Source organism: Lissotriton helveticus, chromosome 2_1 (assembly GCF_964261635.1).
Source record: "Lissotriton helveticus chromosome 2_1, aLisHel1.1, whole genome shotgun sequence".
NCBI classification, from domain to species: Eukaryota; Metazoa; Chordata; class Amphibia; order Caudata; family Salamandridae; genus Lissotriton; species Lissotriton helveticus.
In genome coordinates this window covers 520,016,753-520,035,026 of record NC_136059.1, presented here as the reverse complement: position 1 = coordinate 520,035,026, position 18,274 = coordinate 520,016,753, and the positions used below count along the sequence as shown (strand labels likewise).

Sequence of the window (18,274 nt, the reverse complement as noted above, 5' to 3'; positions counted from 1 at the left end):
AAGGGGGGGGATGCCTGTATGTGTGTGTGTGCGTGTGTCTGTGTGTGTGACGGCGGAGGGGTGGGGGGGGGATGTCTCTCCGTGCGTGTATGTGTGCTTGTGTATGTGTGTGCGCATGCGTGCAGGGGGAGGTGTGCCTGTGTATGTTTGCGCTTCCCAGGAGACAGCCACGGCGAGCGCGTTCGCGCGCGCGTGGCCTGCGGCGATCGCCTTTTGCGAAATGCGCGCGGCCAGGTGCTGTCTCCTGGGAAGCAGAGTCAGTAACAAAAGATCTCCTGGCGGACACAGCGCTGACGCGCTGTTAAACGCCAGGAGACCTAAAAAAGACTTACCAGTCTAGTCTTTTCTTAGTCTTTATAAGGAAGACTGTGCCAAGGAGTAAGTGAAATAAGGCATGGACATAAAGGAAAAACTCAAAGGTAAAAACAGGGATTCATTAACCGTAAGAAAAAGAGGAAGATTGTGCCACAACACAAGTAATAACAGGGCAACAGGTTAAATACAATATTGGGGTTGAAAAATGGTGCACCCTGGAAAAGTGGTACCGAGAGGAGTAGCTCCTCAAAAATGAGGAATATGAGTCTGGTGAATTCTGACATGGTGGAACTCGGGTGTGCCACGGAAAAAGCACTAATAGTAATTTCAAAGGAAATTCTAATTTATTTAACAAAGCATGTATCATGACTCACTTGCTTCTTGATCATTTGAGATCGATCACATCTATTTCGTAAGTGTTAATGAAGTTCAGGCATATTGTGCTTGAGTATCAACCTTATTAGAAAGAGAAATGTTAAACCGAGATCATGACTCAAATTAGTTTAACTGTGCTTAATACCTGCAAAATATATTTACACATTGTACCTTGTGGCTTCTTTTAAAGTGTACCTTGTTGCTTCTTTTAACCCGTTGGCTGCTTCCGCTTTTTTGCGGCAGTGCGGCCATTCTAAAAACGGGCGCGGTTGCGTCGGCCATTGGCCGACGGCAGCACCACCGAGGTGGTGCTGCCGTCAGCCAATGGCCGACGGCAGCAGCCAACGGGTTAAAGTGAAGAGCACTATCTTTGATGCAAAGTAGATGAAAACATAAATAAAGGCATTCGGCACTAAGGTGAAAAGTTTGAAATTTGCTCTGATAGTTTTACTCCTATAATTGGAACATCTCACGGGATTCCCAAAGAATTTAAGGAGCATGAATGCAAATCTGTGCCAGGTTAACACTGAGAAATGCCCACGTGTACAATTTCAAAAGTGGATGGTTCTGGATTAGGAAATGTGTATTTGTGCACTTCAAACGTTTTTCTCCACAGGGAGATCTTTTTTGCTGTGGAAAAATCCACATTCTCAACCTACCCTGGAAGCACATTTATTTAGTCCCTTGACAGAAGTAAATGTGCAAACACAGCCATGGTAAAGTACCTACAGGGGATAGATATGTGGATGCCCAAAAACGAAACCTTTATGTAGTCCTATCGTTATCACTGAGACCACACAAGAATATACACAAAGCCACCAAACACCCTACATCTGAGATTGCAGAAATACATCACACTGGTAATTTCTGTATTCACATAGGCACTTGCACACACACAAAAAACACTAGTCCTGATTTTCTGAATCATGTTTGTTAATTACATATGCAAAATCAATATTTAGTGCAGACAAGTTCAACTTAGGTGACCAAAATACTTTGGGAATCAGGCCCATTGTTTGTCTTTTCTGAGAAGGATCAAATGATTCATGAACAACTGCATGGTCCTATACTTGAGTCCCCAGAAGAGAAGCAGAGTTAAGGTATGCACACCTGTCCAAAAATGCTAGGTTATCGACTGGACATTAGTGATACACATGTTCTGTGAAAAAACAGAGGTCTATTGGGAATTAGCTGGACAGAATTACATCTATATCAATATCACCTACCCTAAAACAAGCATTTACAATGCAATGGTCTTGGCATTGTTAAAGTTAGAGCTATTGGCATTGCTCATGACATTATTTTTATTTATGTTTTTGTTTTTAATACATATAAATAAATGGCATTGTCATTTACAATGCCAATAGCTTAATCTCTTGCAAATGCGAGACCTATTGCATTTGCACCCACACACAGAGCCCCCCCACACACAGAGAGCCACACACACACACAGCAACACAGAGATCCACACACACACAGAGCCACACACAGAGCCCCCCCACACACACACAGAGAGCCCCCCCCACACACACAGAGAGCCCCCCCCACACACAGAGAGCCCCCCCCACACACAGAGAGAGCCCCCACACACACAGACACAGAGAACCCCACACACCCAGAGAGAGCCCCACCCACCCACACAGAGCCCCCCCCACACACACACACACACACACAGAGAGCCCCCCCCCACACACACACACAGAGAGCCCCACACACACAGAGAGCCCCCCCCACACACACACGCAGAGAGCCGCACACACACGCAGAACCGCACACACACGCAGAGAGCCGCACACACACGCAGAGAGCCGCACACACACGCAGAGAGCCGCACACACACGCAGAGAGCCGCACACACACACACAGAGAGCCACACACACACAGAGCCCCACACACACACAGAGCCCCATACGCACACAGAGCCCCCACACACACAGAGCCCCCCACACACACAGAGCCCCCCACACACACACACAGAGCCCCACACACACAGAGCCCCCCCCACACACAGAGCCCCCCACACACACAGGGAGCCTCACACACACACACAGAGCCCCCCCCCCACACACACACACACAGATCCCCCCACACACACAGACACAGAGAACCCCACACACCCAGAGAGAGCCCCACACCCACACAGAGAGCCCCACACCCACACAGAGAGCCCCACACACACACACACACACAGAGCCCCACACACACACACACAGAGCCCCACACACCCACACAGAGAGCCTCACACACACACACAGAGCCCCACACACACACAGAGCCCCACCCACACACACAGAGCCCCGTACACACACAGAGAGCCCCCCCACACACACAGAGCCACACACAGGGAACAGAGGCCAGAAAAAATTATCACAACGAGGGAACAGGGGGCAGGAAAGCAAGCACAACGAGGGAACAGGGGGCAGGAAAGCAAGTACAAAGAGGGAACAGGGGGCAGGAAAGCAAGCACAAAGAGGGAACAGGGGGCAGGAAAGCAAGCACAACTAGGGAACAGAGGCGCTAAAAACGATCACAACCACACCTTCTTAGGTAAAATTATTTCAGCAAACCTAAGTGAGAAGCCCCACATTGAACATAACTCACGCAAAGCATTGGCCCATGGCATGGGGTTATGCTCCTTGTACAATGCTACAGGGAAGAGACACTTTTCACTATTTTTGGATGTATTTAGAGCAAAGATACCTGCAACTCTACTATATGGAATTGAATTAGTGGAGTTAAAACAATGGGGATTCTTGCAAAAAATGGAAGGAAAGGTACTAAGAAAAATTTCTTCCATTAATACAGCGTGCTCTGTATCTTCATGCAGGCTGGAATTCGGACTCCGAAGTTGTTGGGTACAGGGGTTGGTATCCCTCGTAAGATGGGTAGCCTGTCTGGCCAGAGGTAAATCGGGTTCCTTACGGGAAGCCATAAAAAGGGAACTTTTGGGCAACTTTAACGAGTTTTCTTTGCTAGTAAAAAACTTTAGAAAAGCAGTATTTCTGTTAGAATTAGATGAAAGCACTTTATTCTTACTTACTCCCCTCGAGCTAAAGTCTAAATTAAAATGTGCATCTTGGGAACTCTGTTATAAATTGGATATGCTTGCCCAACCAAGACAACAAGAAAGGAAATTACTGTTAAATACTTATATACCAAAGCTGGCCCAACAATACCTTATTTGGAATATTCCTCATAGAGTCCGTAGGTTATGGTACCTTTTAAGGCATGATTTGCTTCCACTAAATCTCCTCTTAGCAAAGTGGTATGGTGTATCGCCAATATGTAATCTCTGTAATAATGCTGTACAGGATCGTAATCATGTCTTGTTCATTTGTCCTGCACTGCGCCCTTTGCGCTATACATGGTTAAAACCAATTTGTCTCCAACTAGGAATTTTAAATGTAAAAACCTTTTTCCATGCACTTTACTGTCCCCCAAATGAAATGTTTTGTTTCAGAATTTTTAAGTTTTTTAAAGGGTTTTTAGATATTTATTAATGATATACAGGGAGATGTTTGATGATTGCTTGACCGGTAGATAAGAAGTGTTTCCTTCTGTCTCGTTTTGTGACTTAATTGTAATTTTTGTTGTATAATTGTGTGTTTATTTTTTATGTGGCCCTCATCGAGAGCCAAAACATAATAAACTTTTTGACTTTGACTTTGATCACAACCACACACAGTTACACACACACACACACACACACACACAAACACACGTCGTTTTACAGGGATATATTTTGACTGAGGTCGGAAAAGCAGATTCAACGTAACTAAGGGTAAATTCATCGTTACTTCAGAAAATGAATTATATTTACATGAATGAATGATATTTACATGATATACTATGGGCCGATTTCCAGGCTGCGATTCCTGTGTACTTCCGGACCGAGTGGAAGATACCCACCAGCACGTGTGCGAGCGAACAGACCAAGAAGCAAACAGACAACACACCCTCACAAAAGATCACCCTCTCACTATTTTGCGCCCCGCGGATCCTCTAGGTTGGTCGCCATCTGGTATCTGCCCCTTTTATCGGCCCTGTGCGGTCTAAGATGGCGGCGGCCCCTTGCTGTTATTTCCTCTCGAGGCCCGAGGACAGCTCTCCTCCTCGCTCGCGCGGGGGCACGCGCTGATCTGGTCTCTCCTGACAACGACGGGAAGCCGGGCACAAAACTTTGGAACCTTCTATTGTTCTTGGAACAGCCAAGACTAGAGACTTCTGTATACCACTCTGCATAAGATGGTGACTCTGAAAGTAAGACGTAGATGTGACGTACGCGACCCGCTGACATTGGCTATAGACAAAGGACTCAACTGTTCTGCTTACGTAACGTGAGTCTCAGCGACTGGGGAGGGATGTAGCGACGCAGAAAGAGCGCTAGTCAAGATGGCAGATGTTTTGCTTCTGGCTGAGCTAAAAATTCTCCCTCGCATTGTATTATTTACTTTACCTTACTCATTGTGAGAGTTGGTTGTATAAGACCTCACTTCATGCAAAGTAGATGAAAGGGCTAGCCGCTATTTACATTTTCTGCGCCCTTACTACCCAGTTTGTTGACAATCGGTTTCCTAGGGTACCAGAGACTGAGGGGTTGCTGCTTATATCAGCTGTTCTCGTGTGCCACGTGTATTAAAAGCAAGCCGTCAGGAGGGCAGAGGAGGCGGCTAAACTGAAGATTCACACGATGCCATGAGCACAAGAGTCTAACACAACTATGTTTCTCCGAGGTCATGCAGAAATGCCTCGGAGAAACGCACATCATTTTCTGGATTGAGGGGAGTGTTTTTCGTTCTCTCCTCTTCCCATTGGCTGGAATGTAAAATTCCAGCCAATGGGAAGAGGAGAGAAAGAACCTAAAAAAACACGCCCCTCAATCCCAAAAACACGGGGCTTAAATGGACAGATGCCCCTCTCCTCCAATGGCTGGCCTCCGTTTAGGAAGCCAGCCAATGGAGACGAGGGGCGGGTTCAAGCCCCACACTGAAAAACATAAGATCTTGCCGGCGAGACAGCACAAGCGCAGCCTACGCAGGCCGAGACCTAAAAAAGCCTATGGAAATCAGGAGAACACTTGTAACTTCAAATCTGAAAGAGTTCCTTGAAACTCACAGAGAACATTTACAAAATGAATTTCAGTGACCGGCAGGCACTTCTAAAAATCACATTTCACGACACCTCAGGCACACTCCAAAATGCTTCTCCAACGAGTAGCTTGTGAGCTACTGGTAGCTCTCTAGCTATCTGTAAGTAGCTCTCCTGTGTGCAGCCAACCCTACTAAATTGGAAACTTTTGTTTGGTTGAATTAATATACATATACCAAAACTGATGAGCAATGAAAAGGAGTTTATTACAGTACTCATTAACTGATATTTGAAGGAAAACGGTTGAATTTCCAAAATATATTTAAAGCTGATATTTGAGTGATAAATCATGTGTTCAAGAGGTGATTTTTTACAAATGTTATCACCTTAGTACCAGAGGCATTGCTGCTATGGCTGTTATCCATGTAGAGGCATTTCATATTGCAAAAGCCTTTTTAAATAACATTGCTGCTAGCAACCATGCCTGATGCACTGAGGTGATCGCTGGTAGAAACCTCGCAAATGGTAGCCACTGATGTAACATTGTCTGATGTGGACACTGTTACAATACCAGTAACATTTGTAACTCCCGATGAGTTTCATTGAACATAGGTAGCTCGTATTACAGAAAAGGTTGGGGAACCCCTGCTCCAAATCAACAGTCAGTTAGGCAGAAGGAAGGGCCAGACATAACAACAGGCAGCTGACTGATAACACTCTCCATCAGATGACTACAACTTTTCCAGTAGTCTGCTGAGCCCACATTAGCCATCAGTAGCCATAGGAGGAGTTTTCTGTGGGTTAATTGACAGCAGCCTATATGAGTGTGATTCCCTCTAGCTAGGCAGGAACAACCGATCAGAGTAGAAACCTTGCTTTAGGAATATACAAAGAACACTAATAGAATCCTACAATCGGAAAGGCATAAAAGTGTTCATATACGTCAAGAGACATAATATACAAACCACCTCCACATGGATGACATAACATACTCAACCAAAAGATGAACAACTGTTACATTCAGTCACCCCCTGTTTATAGTGTTCTGTTGAACTAGTCTACCGTAACAAACAATAGTCATCTATTACTTCTAGGTAATTCCTGCTTAGCTCACTTTCAAAGATGAACTTATATATGGAACAGTCAAGTGACAACTGCGGTAGGGAGATTAGACCACAAAGGTCCAACTAATTTAAAGAAACGTGGAGCAGAAACCAAATACAGACCACCAAAACCTCTTATCCACGGCAATGGCAGTACAAAGGAAAATGATTAAAATTAAATAATATAAAGATTGGCTACATTAATGCATGTAATTCCGCTACAGTATGGGCAACAGAAAGGGGGCGCGTCGCTATCAGGGGTTCATTCTAATCAGAAAAGAGAAAAACAATCTAAGGACAGTATCGGGAAAACCGGTGAAGTCACATGAGGCCATTTTGGACGTAATTAATGTAATCTGAGCACTGGTAATGCACACAACATGTCTTAAATATGTGTACAAACAACTTTGCATTCATACAATTCGCACAGTCAAACAGTGCAAAGGCAAAATTAACATTTTTACCTTAGAATAGCATGACGTAGACATTAGTGCTTCGTCAACTATCATTTTTCTGTGATTTTTGGTACTTGGCAGCTCCTCATGATGCTGTCGGTGCTCTGATGCCATTCAATCTTGTTGTTGATAACGGGATGCTGCCAGAGCACTCCTGCAGCATATATGGCTCCATGACCATACACAATATATTAATGTGTTGAGGTGTTTGTTGCAGTACCAGCAGTATGAATATTTTCACAACACTGTTAGTGACAATGGCAGGCTGCGCAGATAGTGAACTAAGCTGCAATCTGCAACAAGATAGTGTGTGTGTCATCATATGAGATAAACCTAAGCTTTACTGCATTATGTATAAGGAGATCACACCTCCTGACCCTGCTTTATGGATTTATTTTGAGTAGATGGTTTACAGTATTACACTGTAAGAAGGATGTAATCTAATAATCCTTGCAACAAACCAATACACTGCTGGTAAAAAATCATCGCATGAAGTAAAAGAAAAGCAAAGCTGTGTAGAATAAATCACGTGAGAGCAGAGTCTGAATATGGAGAAAGCTAATTAATCACGGATACCATTTTCAATTAATAATAGAGGAGAATCAGACAATTTTTTCTCTCTATAGTATGCCACCATGAACAACAAACCTGGAGCACTGCATGAAATACTAAGGCTCCACCCATGTGCGGCAAGCTCATAAGCTCTATTGGGGTAAGTTTGTAAATTCCACCTAACATTGCTACACTATATGGTTGTGGGATGCATTTTTCCAATGAATTAAAAAGCTAAAAATAAGAATATTTAAACTGTGCCAGAGGTGAAGGGAAGGAGGATGTTAAAAATAAGGAACGAGCCTATGGACCAGGAGTTACAGTCACCTGGAGGTGAATGTATCTAGTACTTACTCACCAGGCGTCTCCTATCCCGAACTTGTGGATAGATTCCAAAACAAGAGAAAAGCTAAAAAGCTAAAGAGAGGAGGAAAAACTGCATGACAGGGCAGGAGCATAAAGCTAGCAGATCCTGTAAGACGCCACAGCAAATGGCGAGAGTGCAGCGTGTGGGATGGCTCCCTTAACTGCCCTACGATTGACTGATAGGTGAGTGGAAAATGCCATACAATTCTTTTGGCGTTGGCAGAAAGTACTCATACATGCAGCTCCCTGTAGTGTTCTCCCTGTAGTGTTGTGTGATGAGATATGAGATGCCTTCTCAGGCTGTGAGATGCAGAACCTATGCGAAGAGCAGAACTATGAGAAATTAGGCTACGGAAAAGGCCTGTTACCACCAACATGCTGCCAGGCAGCCACGTTACAGATAATAAGTTCCTCTTAGTTTCCTGATGTAGGAAAGGGCTATAGGGATGTCTGTGTTCACCATCATTCCATTGGCACTAAACATAGGGTGGAGTGACCATAGAAGCAGAGCAACTGCGTTAATTCCAGTACAAGTGCATGTGTTGGGACAAACCGGATGTGTCCATCAGGACAGAGAGCAGCAGGTAACCACAATCTATCCCAATTCTCAAACAGAGGAGCTTCTTATGACATTGACTAGCTATGGCTGCAGGCAGAAACGAGACTCAACCGAGAGGTTGAGGCACTGGGCTCATCATCGTAGGGTTAGAAGGCGATAAGTAGACAAGGATGGGCTTGTACGGTCTGTCCAGTAGCTGATGCCTATGTTCTGTCACATAAAGTGCCAGGAATTGTGCGCTGTTTTAAGTAGGGACACAGCACCGCTGGAACCATTAGGATATCATAAGAAACAATCCAGAAACTGATCCAAAATCTCATTGATGAAAGTCACATTCTTGGGAACTAGAACTTTCTAACATCATTGTGCAGAAAGAACTCAATTAACTGAACTCATCTGTATAGCGCCAGAGAGGTTTGAGCAGTTCACTGAGAACTCAAGTGCCCAACCTTACAAGACGGTCATCTAAATGGGGGCAAAAGTCGAACTTTTGCAGTCACAGAAAGGCTCTAACTGTAGTTAGTATTTTATCAAATATTTATGGGGATGCACTGAGTGCAAAGGGCAACATGTTTAAGTAGTAGTGCTTGTCCACAACAGTAAACCTGACAAATTATTTCTCAGCCTGCTAAAAGTATGTACTGCTGGTTTACAGAGTGCAACAAGTTGTTTGTCTGAACTGCTAACATCTGGGCAATGATCAGTACTTTACTGAGTGTATAACCTTTTTTACATGTTGTTTAAAGCTGTATTAATGGTATTCTGCTTGAATGAAGCCTATGTTGAAATGGTTTCCAAGTTCTGAATCCTGTTCCTTTTGTACGCCTTGCACTTCCATCTTGTTGCTGAAAAGGCCAGAGGCCTTTTTGCTTGCAGTGGTCTATACTATCTACATCCAAACGAAATGCTTTGTGACAGGAGTTTAAAACATTTCTGATGTACTTTTTAATCCTGGATAAATGTAATTGTATTTTTAGCATTTTGATTTTATACTGTGTTGGCTTTAATGTTCTCCACGGAACCAATTGCACATATGTTTAGTCTATCCATGTTTCTTTGAAAATATGTATTTTGGCTAAAGTTTTATGTGGATCTCTTCGGAGTTCCGTGACATAAATAAAATAAACTTGAAACTTAAACTCCTCTGGTGCGAACAACTGTTTTAGTTGAAGTAAATTCAGTGCAGGAAAATAGTGGGTGTATTAGCCCTTTCCCATTTTGGAAGGTTTAACAGCCTTTACGGCCTTGGAGAACGGCTACATCAAATCCCCACTTTTTGCCATAGCTTTTTGTTAATCATCTGAGGCAGAGAAGGCGTTAATGGAAACTTGGAGATGTGTCTAACATAGCTGTTGAGAACCATTACAACAAATAAATGTGTGGTGTTTTCGGTCTAATGTAGGTAGTGGATGGAAGGACGAGGCTAGGGTGCCACTGAAAAGTCACTGCAAGTCCTCAGATGTGAGTGAAGGAATGGACCTTGATCATTGTACCATTATGTCTCCTCTTAAACTTTGAGGGAGAGAGAGTACTGCATAGCACCCAGGGATGAATGAAGGCAAAAGCCTTAAACTAGAAAAGTGGATAGAAGGTGTTTTGTGGTTTGGCCAGTACTGACTGGATGCAACTTCGTGATTTTACTATGGCCATTCTCTGTCTTGTATTGCTATAGCACCTCCTCTGTTAAAGGGATAAATTAAGTTCTTTCATTTGAAGGGCAAATCAATAATTGTGCTTTCTATATTATGTCTGAAGATATTGCCACTCATCAGCAGGTGGCTAGTGTAAAGTTCATGGTGAACTGGTAATTTTTTCAGTACGTGTCTGTCGGACATCAGCAGGTTTCTGCGACACCCATTGGTCAAAGTGCTGACATCAGGGAGGGAAATCAGGGTAGAGTGACAGACCATAGCAAGCCAAAACTGAATATGTATTAGCTTGTCTCTGGTAAGACACCGCCATATTAATATACTATCTTTCCATAGCACTTGAGAGATTCAGACTCCTAGTCTCTGTGGAAGTTATCAAAAGCTTGCCTTTCAGAGTCTGCCATCACCACTATTATTTGCCAAGGAGAATTGTGTTATCCCTAGAGACACTGTACTTGTTGTCAAACGACATGGAGACTGCAAGGCTACAATGAGATTTCTTACACAGATCTCAAGCCTGCTTGAAGATTTAGGGCTTCATCTACATAAAACATTTTGATGTAGGACTTGAGGCAGGTATCAACGCATAAATGTTCTCATTCTCAAGCAACAAAGCTGTTATCTCTTGCATTGTATTTCAAGCATTTTTGCCAGACTCATACTTTTGATGGTGCTACATGTTAAAACTAATCTGACATCTCTTGTAGAGTCAGCCTTCCATGAGAGAGCAACAATCAATGGCAATCCCTAAACTGATGAAGTCCAGGAGAGGTCACTGATACTAAAGGGGAGCCAAGTAGATTGCAGAGTTGATTCAAGGCACGGTCTTCAATGTCTACATTCCTGAAAGAGTGGAACCATGGGTGAAAAAGAAGAGCCAGCAGAACGACAAGTTGACCAACAGAATGGTCTTCAATCGCTAAGATTATGTAAGGGAGTGGTAGATTTGTTGTGCCCGAATCCAGGCACATGGGTCAGAGACGTAAGTAAAAGCACACTTGGACTGGTGTAGCTGGCAGGCAAGAGTGGTGCTGCAAGCAGGTGCCACATTCTGTTACCTTCTGTTCAAAGGATAACTGAAGGATAGCGCTTGTTGCTTGGGATCTGGAAAACACTGGCTCCCTTTCACACTTGAACTTAGGCTGCAGATATTTCTTCATCAACCTGGTAGGCTTCTTCCCCTCATCTACCCCATGGAAGTAGAAGGAGCGGAATTTGATCACAAGGGAGAAGAAGAGTCAAACAGACCTTGTTTTGATTCAGCAGGTCCATGATAACATGAGAAGGTTGGTGCAAAATTCTGATACAACCATTAGGCATCACTGGGGGAGACAAAGTCTTGGTCATGACAAAACATACCCAGGAAGGGTGGTGCATGTAGATCAATCTTTGAGTTTGACAACTGTACAGCATTTCCTTGACCAGATGGAGAAAGGGACGCATCTTGATACGTCAACGACATCTGAGAAGCTGAGGAAGGTATTCTTCTCCTCCTCTGGACCTCAATCTCTGGAGCCAGTCATCAGGTACCAAAGAAAATTGGTGGTACAAATCTGTTATTTCACCATTACAGCACATACCAGCAGATAAGTTGCTCAGCAATGAAGATGTCCTTTAAATAGTGTGGCCTTTCAGTAATGTGCTTCATTTGCCTGCTAGAATAAGCTGTGCTCAGTGCTTTGAATGTTTTCTGACCACTTGTACATAATTCAGAACTCCTCGTCTTAAAAATAAAGTTGAAGCTCATCTGAGGGAGGATTGATGGTGGACGTCTTCTCTAGATACACAAACGTTCCTTCGGAAAGCTCTTAGTCAAATAGCTGCACTCTGAGTAGAGGCGCCAAGTGACTCTACCAAAGACAGGACTGATAGGAGTGATGCCAGTTGCTGTTGCAAACTGCTTATGTACATTGTGTGAAACCAGAGTGAGAAACGTGCAGTACTGGCCTCTTTATATCAACCTGTGTTAAACAGGTTGTCGTAGCAGTTTCTGTGTTCTGTCCCATATTGGAAAATAATGCTCTCCAGATGTAGATTTTAAAGCACGCATACTTTAGGCAAATAAATAGATGTGTACATTTCTCCAGCCATTACCATCTGAAAGTGTTGGTGAGTGGAAATATTTCCTACAGGCTACTCCCACTAAGAATCAAAAGGTGAAACGTGCATTTTAGATTTCCCATATCTTTCCTCACCATCAAACAATTTGAGTAGACAAACCACCAACATGGTATGGTTCTCTATGCGTTCTCCCTTACAGCTTGGACAGGGAGGTACGACAAAGCCAACTCATAGGGTTGGATGTCAACATTCTCCTTCTACTGTTGTTATGCAATTTCCCTTTAGTACTGACATTTCCAAAATGAATACCAACATTTTCTGTTTGAGTGTTTCCACCTACAAAGGTCTCCTCTTTATTGATCAAGTTATGTAATTTATTGTGCTTTTTAAAAATAATTATGGACCAGGCCAGGTTGTGCTACTGTTTCCTTGTCAGAGTGCTTACCTTCCATGGGTGGGACACTGTCTGGGAAATAGGAAACATTTCCTAAACAGTTAAATACACTTCCCTTGCCCAGGAGACATTTACAAGCGACTTCTCAGACATTTTGTGTCTGCTTTCCAATTTTCCTTTCATCTTAGTAACAAGTGCATGCAATTATTGTAATGTGAGACCAAAGTTGTGCCTATCTCGGTTTTTTGCTTTCTCTTGATTTCTATATAGGCAAAGATGGGTCTTGCTAAAGTGTGTTGATATACTTAATGCTTGGTGTAAGGTGCATAGAACAAGCGATACTTCCACATGAAGACCTCATTTAGATGGAGATAATATTCCTACAGTACTACTAAATCAAAGTGAGAAAGGAGAGAGTATGTTTGTTATGAATTTCTCTAATACTAAGGACAAAACAATCACCATGCCCATCTAAAGTCAGAGCTGAGGAAATCGAACCAGACCATAGCCGGTGTGTAACGTCACTAACTATGAGCCCAATTACTCTAATGTAGGTGAGTGATTCCAGAGGTTTTGAAACATATCTGCTATATTACTACTCATGATGAAAAGGTAGGACTTTGGTTACCCTTCCAACCCAAGACTCTCCCAAACTGATTTCCAAGAGGTTTATTCAGAACTCACAATCTCTGTACAAGCACACTACAATCTTAAAAATAACGAGGGTGCAGAGGTGTTATCACGTCTCTTCACAATAAGGTAAATAATGCTAACTTTCTCAATTATCCGATGGGAACGAGTTAGCAAGGTATTGATTTCCATCACATATTTGGTATAAAATATTCAAACTGCAGGCAATCTGAAAATTAAAAGTCACTCATGCCTTCTTGACCAAATATTAGTCCGAAACCTATGGGAAGAGTACCTTTATAATACCACCAAAATTCCTAGTGACATACGGTAGGTGAAAATATAATCCTTAAAAGAAACTGTGCCCGGCATATCACATCCAAAAACATACACCGAATTATGTCCCCGTCCAAATTAAAACAAACTTCTGGAGCCTTGAATGATGAACAGCTGGTCATAATGTATGATGCAATGTCACTTTTAAACAATAATATTCTTAAACATACTGTAATGGCTTAGCATAGGAAAGTTGAGATGTCAAACATAGTCAGAAACAAAGCATCACTTACAGATTTTTACATAGGTAACAATGTCAATTGAGATATTTTACAAGTTAAATCCAACACTGAATACAAATTCAAAATCTATTTGGATAGTTGCTGAAAAATGAAGGATTCGTATAGTTCAGGGTTCGCCAGTCTTTTCTGTAATGAGAGCCACTTTTGATCAACGAAAATCATCCTGAGCTACTAATTTTAACAGTGTTGTATCAGTGACCATACCAGACAAGTCTACATTAGTGGCCATCACATGCAACATTACTAGCAGTGATCCCCTAAGTACATTAGGCAGGGTTGCCAGCAGTAATGTAGAAAAAGCTTTGTCAATTTGAAATGCCTTTCTCATTTTCCCATACCATGAATCCCAAAATAAACTGCAATCCAACCTCACGCTCATAACTCCAAGCTTATCAATGCCAACAGACTATGCCCTGGTGCACCCACCGCATTAACTATATGCAAAAAACAAATAATCAAAAAAGTTTCCGCAAAACTCCTGTAGTTGCTCCACTGGTTACCTATAGCTAGAAGGGAAATGCTCAATGCACTCTGCATTGTCCACAGAGACTCCCAATGAAAAAACTGCTATACCTAAAAGTTAAATTCAAGAAATATAAACCAAACAGAACACTGCGCTCCAGGCTTGAACAACTTATCATCCCACCTTACCGTAACTGCTAACTCAGTATAAGCTGCCAAGCTCTGGAACTCACTACCAGCTGGCATTAAAAGCATCCAGAAGCATATACACTTCCAAAGACAGTTGGAAACTTGGATGTTTTTCAACAGTTCCACTTGCATCCAGGCAACAGAGCCCAAAAAACAGTAATAGCCTCAAGCGCAATACTCAGCTTACAACCAACAAACAGCAAACATCTCCACAAGCAAACTGCTTTCATTATGAAGGTACCAAAAAGGGCTGACCTGTGGTTTGCCAAGTCATTATTTATTATGTACTTCCACAATAGAACTAACACCAAAATACGTAGAGGCCAGTAAACGGTTTTATCTTATACTTATTAAATTCACATGTGCATATCTGCTATGAGGGTTTGTCCATCACCAGGACCTTACAGTTAAAAAAACTACCAACTGAATAGGCATGGAATAACTGAAGAGATCTGTTATACATTAGAGGACAATTAGAGGACAATTCTGGAGGACTTTAATATAGTCCATTCACTGCGGGCCCCAAATATCTATACAATCTGACTGCTTCTTTACATCTCACTTAGACACTCATATATGGGATGATTAATATGCCCAACCTACAGATATTTTCACTTCTATCTCCCTCCAACCATACCACCTAAGGACCACAACTATTACAAAATCTCAGATTGGACAACCCAATGCAGTAACAAGCCATGCAGATTATACCATGTGTAATACCACAAAGGGACCTGCAGAGCTATTCAAAGCCAACAGCATACTGAAAACCATAATACTGTGCATCTGTCGCTTACACTTCATCATCCAACACACTGCTACGCAATGCGTCCCTTAACATGATAACCTCACATTGGTGGTCATCACACACAACATGGAAACAATATCCTTCCAACCACACATGGTGTAGCATACTTCCCAAAGTAGCCAAGCGCTTCAGTGCCCCACATAGAATTATTAAGGGTTATATAAATGCTGCAATACAATACATGGACAATTCATAACAGTCATAACTGCAATACCCATGGGACCAAGACAATAAGATTAGTAGTAAGTCGACCAACCATCATATGATTTATGACTCAAATATAAGATTTAAATATATTTTTGAAATGCATCCATTTTTCTCCACCATCAGCGTATGAGGCTTTAAAAAAAATTACATTCTCATCTCAAATGCACTCTCAATTCTGAGATATACATACACATTACCTATATATCTATATCCATATATATATTCAAGCGAAATCTTCTGATTCAGTAGTCTGGGCGGCACACATGAGAGATACTTAGAGGTAGCTGGAGAGCTACTCGTTGGAAACGCCTGGTATAGCTATTACTCAATTGGAAATAATTTTACTGAAAGACGGACCAGATACCGAAGCTCTTGAATTAGATAATTAACACAGCAATTGGACATACACTATGTTCTATCAATTCTCCTACAGCTTGCAAACCACAGACTGCAAACTTGCTGCAGCCTTATGCAATCTTTTAAGTGCCTCTAAAGTCCAAGAATCAACACTTAAGAAACGTTGAAGTAAAAAATGTATTTTGCTGAGCAACGTGGAATATGGAACTGTATTTCTTACATGTTTATTTCCATTTAACCAATACAAAGATCAAGAGGTCCATATTTAAAATATTATTTGAATATCAACTTACCTGCCAAAGTTTGCTGGCAAGAATTCAAGAAATGCATCATTCAGGTACAACTGGGTTAAATTTAAAAGTTGAGAGAATCCATCTGGAAGCCTAGATTATGGAAAAAACAGTTTACAGTAAGTCTTTTCATTACATGTACATTGCATTAAATGGGACTGACATATACACCGAAAACCTTTAATTTAGAATCTTAATAAAATATTTCAAGCATGGTGAAGGGAATATTACTTTGAAAGTTAGAAGAAAAAGTACATTTAGGAGCTCTACCATGTACTATACTTTACTGAAGGCATCACAATGTTAGAAAGTTTCAAAAGCAGAGAGGATAGAAGGAAAAAAACGGATTGAATTGAATGCATCCTCATCCCATTTCTCAGACAGCAAGAACATTTGAAGTGTAAAGATAACATTATTAAGTTTGCAATTTTGTATCAATGGCCTTGGGTTTGCAGCACCAATGTTGGTGTAGTGATCATACTCTGGCAACAAATTGTAAGACTGCAGCATTTCAAAGTGATTATTTCTTTAAAGTATCTGCAAACTTCGTAAATGCTGTCGTGACACTATATATTTCGCAGAAATAACTGCTACAAGGACCACGGGGAAATGCCCATGAAATGGGTGGGCTCAATTCCATGCCCATAGATACTCCTGAGTCACAGGCAGCACTTCTCAGCAAGCTTGAGGAACCATCTCTTTAGGCTGTTCTGATGTTTTGACTTCCAAAAGTACATATCTTCACTTCACAGCAGAAACTTGACCAGGTGAGGTCCCCTTAGAAAATCAGGTCCTTCTGGCATGGGCAGTGACTTTTACCAGGCAGTGATTTTGTGTCCAACTGCCAGGGTTCTGAGTACCCTGCCGATTTGGTGCCTCTTCGGGAATGCCAGCCCCTCAAAGGCGGAAATGGGAACTTTCGCCTAGATCAGTAGGAGCCACAACCATTCTGTAAAAGCTTTTGCAACCCCGGAAAGTCACAAAGGAGAAAGCCAAGGAGATTGTTGCTAGCTGAACTCTCTACCTGGCGGATCCTAAATCGGGATGCTTCTTTTGTATGCTTCTCTCGCTGAACATATCTGATGCGGACTGAATGTGTAGGTTACATTAATAACTGAAAAAGTCCTATTGCATTCTTGCATTTATTGTAGTAAAGAACGTGTTTATTCAAAAATAAGTTTGCCCAAGGACTTCTCTTGATCAATTGATAGTAAGTCAGGTCAACACATGTCCATTGGGCCAGTCTGTTCATTTACACATATCAATTAGTAAAATGTTATTTCTCACTGTGTTACTCCCCAAAAAATAATGCACTAAATACTGTAGGAAAGCCTCAGCACCCGACTAGTATATTAGAAAAAAAAGATTAGCGCTAGATGACACCCACTTGGATGTCCAGACACAAGACGCTAAATTGAGGTCTTACTACTTGATCGAGGGTCACAGCAGATTCTGCATTCTCTCATTTGGCTTTCACTCTAGCGTGACAATGTACATATTTGTTATGGCTGGCATGAGACCCTGGCAAAAACTCTTATTCCAGCTCCACACTACAGCAAACAAGGTTGACTGCCTAAAGTGACATTCTGTGAGTTCCCCCTCCTGCCACCCACAAACATTTAGATATAATGAAGGGAAACAATGGATTTACTAAATATTTTTTCAAACAGTGCCTAAAAAGCAATTTTTCTATGCCAAGCAAATCATGTATGTGCAGATCAGAAAAAGCGTGTGCCCAATACAGAGCACTGGATTCACAGCTGGCAATGGCTCTGTGTCACTGGAGAACCTGCGTCTATCTGAAGCAGCGTGTTCAACTGCAGAAAATGGAAATAG

The 18,274-nt window shown here is 42.1% G+C and overlaps 1 protein-coding gene across 6 annotated transcripts in view; it reads right to left on the bottom strand.

Annotated features, from left to right (window-relative positions):
• The window catches only part of ERBIN (erbb2 interacting protein), a 912,789-nt gene that overhangs the window by 385,819 nt on the left and 508,696 nt on the right, over positions 1-18,274 (bottom strand). For all 6 annotated transcript variants that reach the window (XM_078675167.1, XM_078675172.1, XM_078675168.1 and 3 more), the window contains one exon: positions 16,442-16,531. In XM_078675167.1, the coding sequence (XP_078531293.1) occupies positions 16,442-16,531 (90 nt within the window). The remainder of the gene's footprint in view (positions 1-16,441; positions 16,532-18,274) is intronic.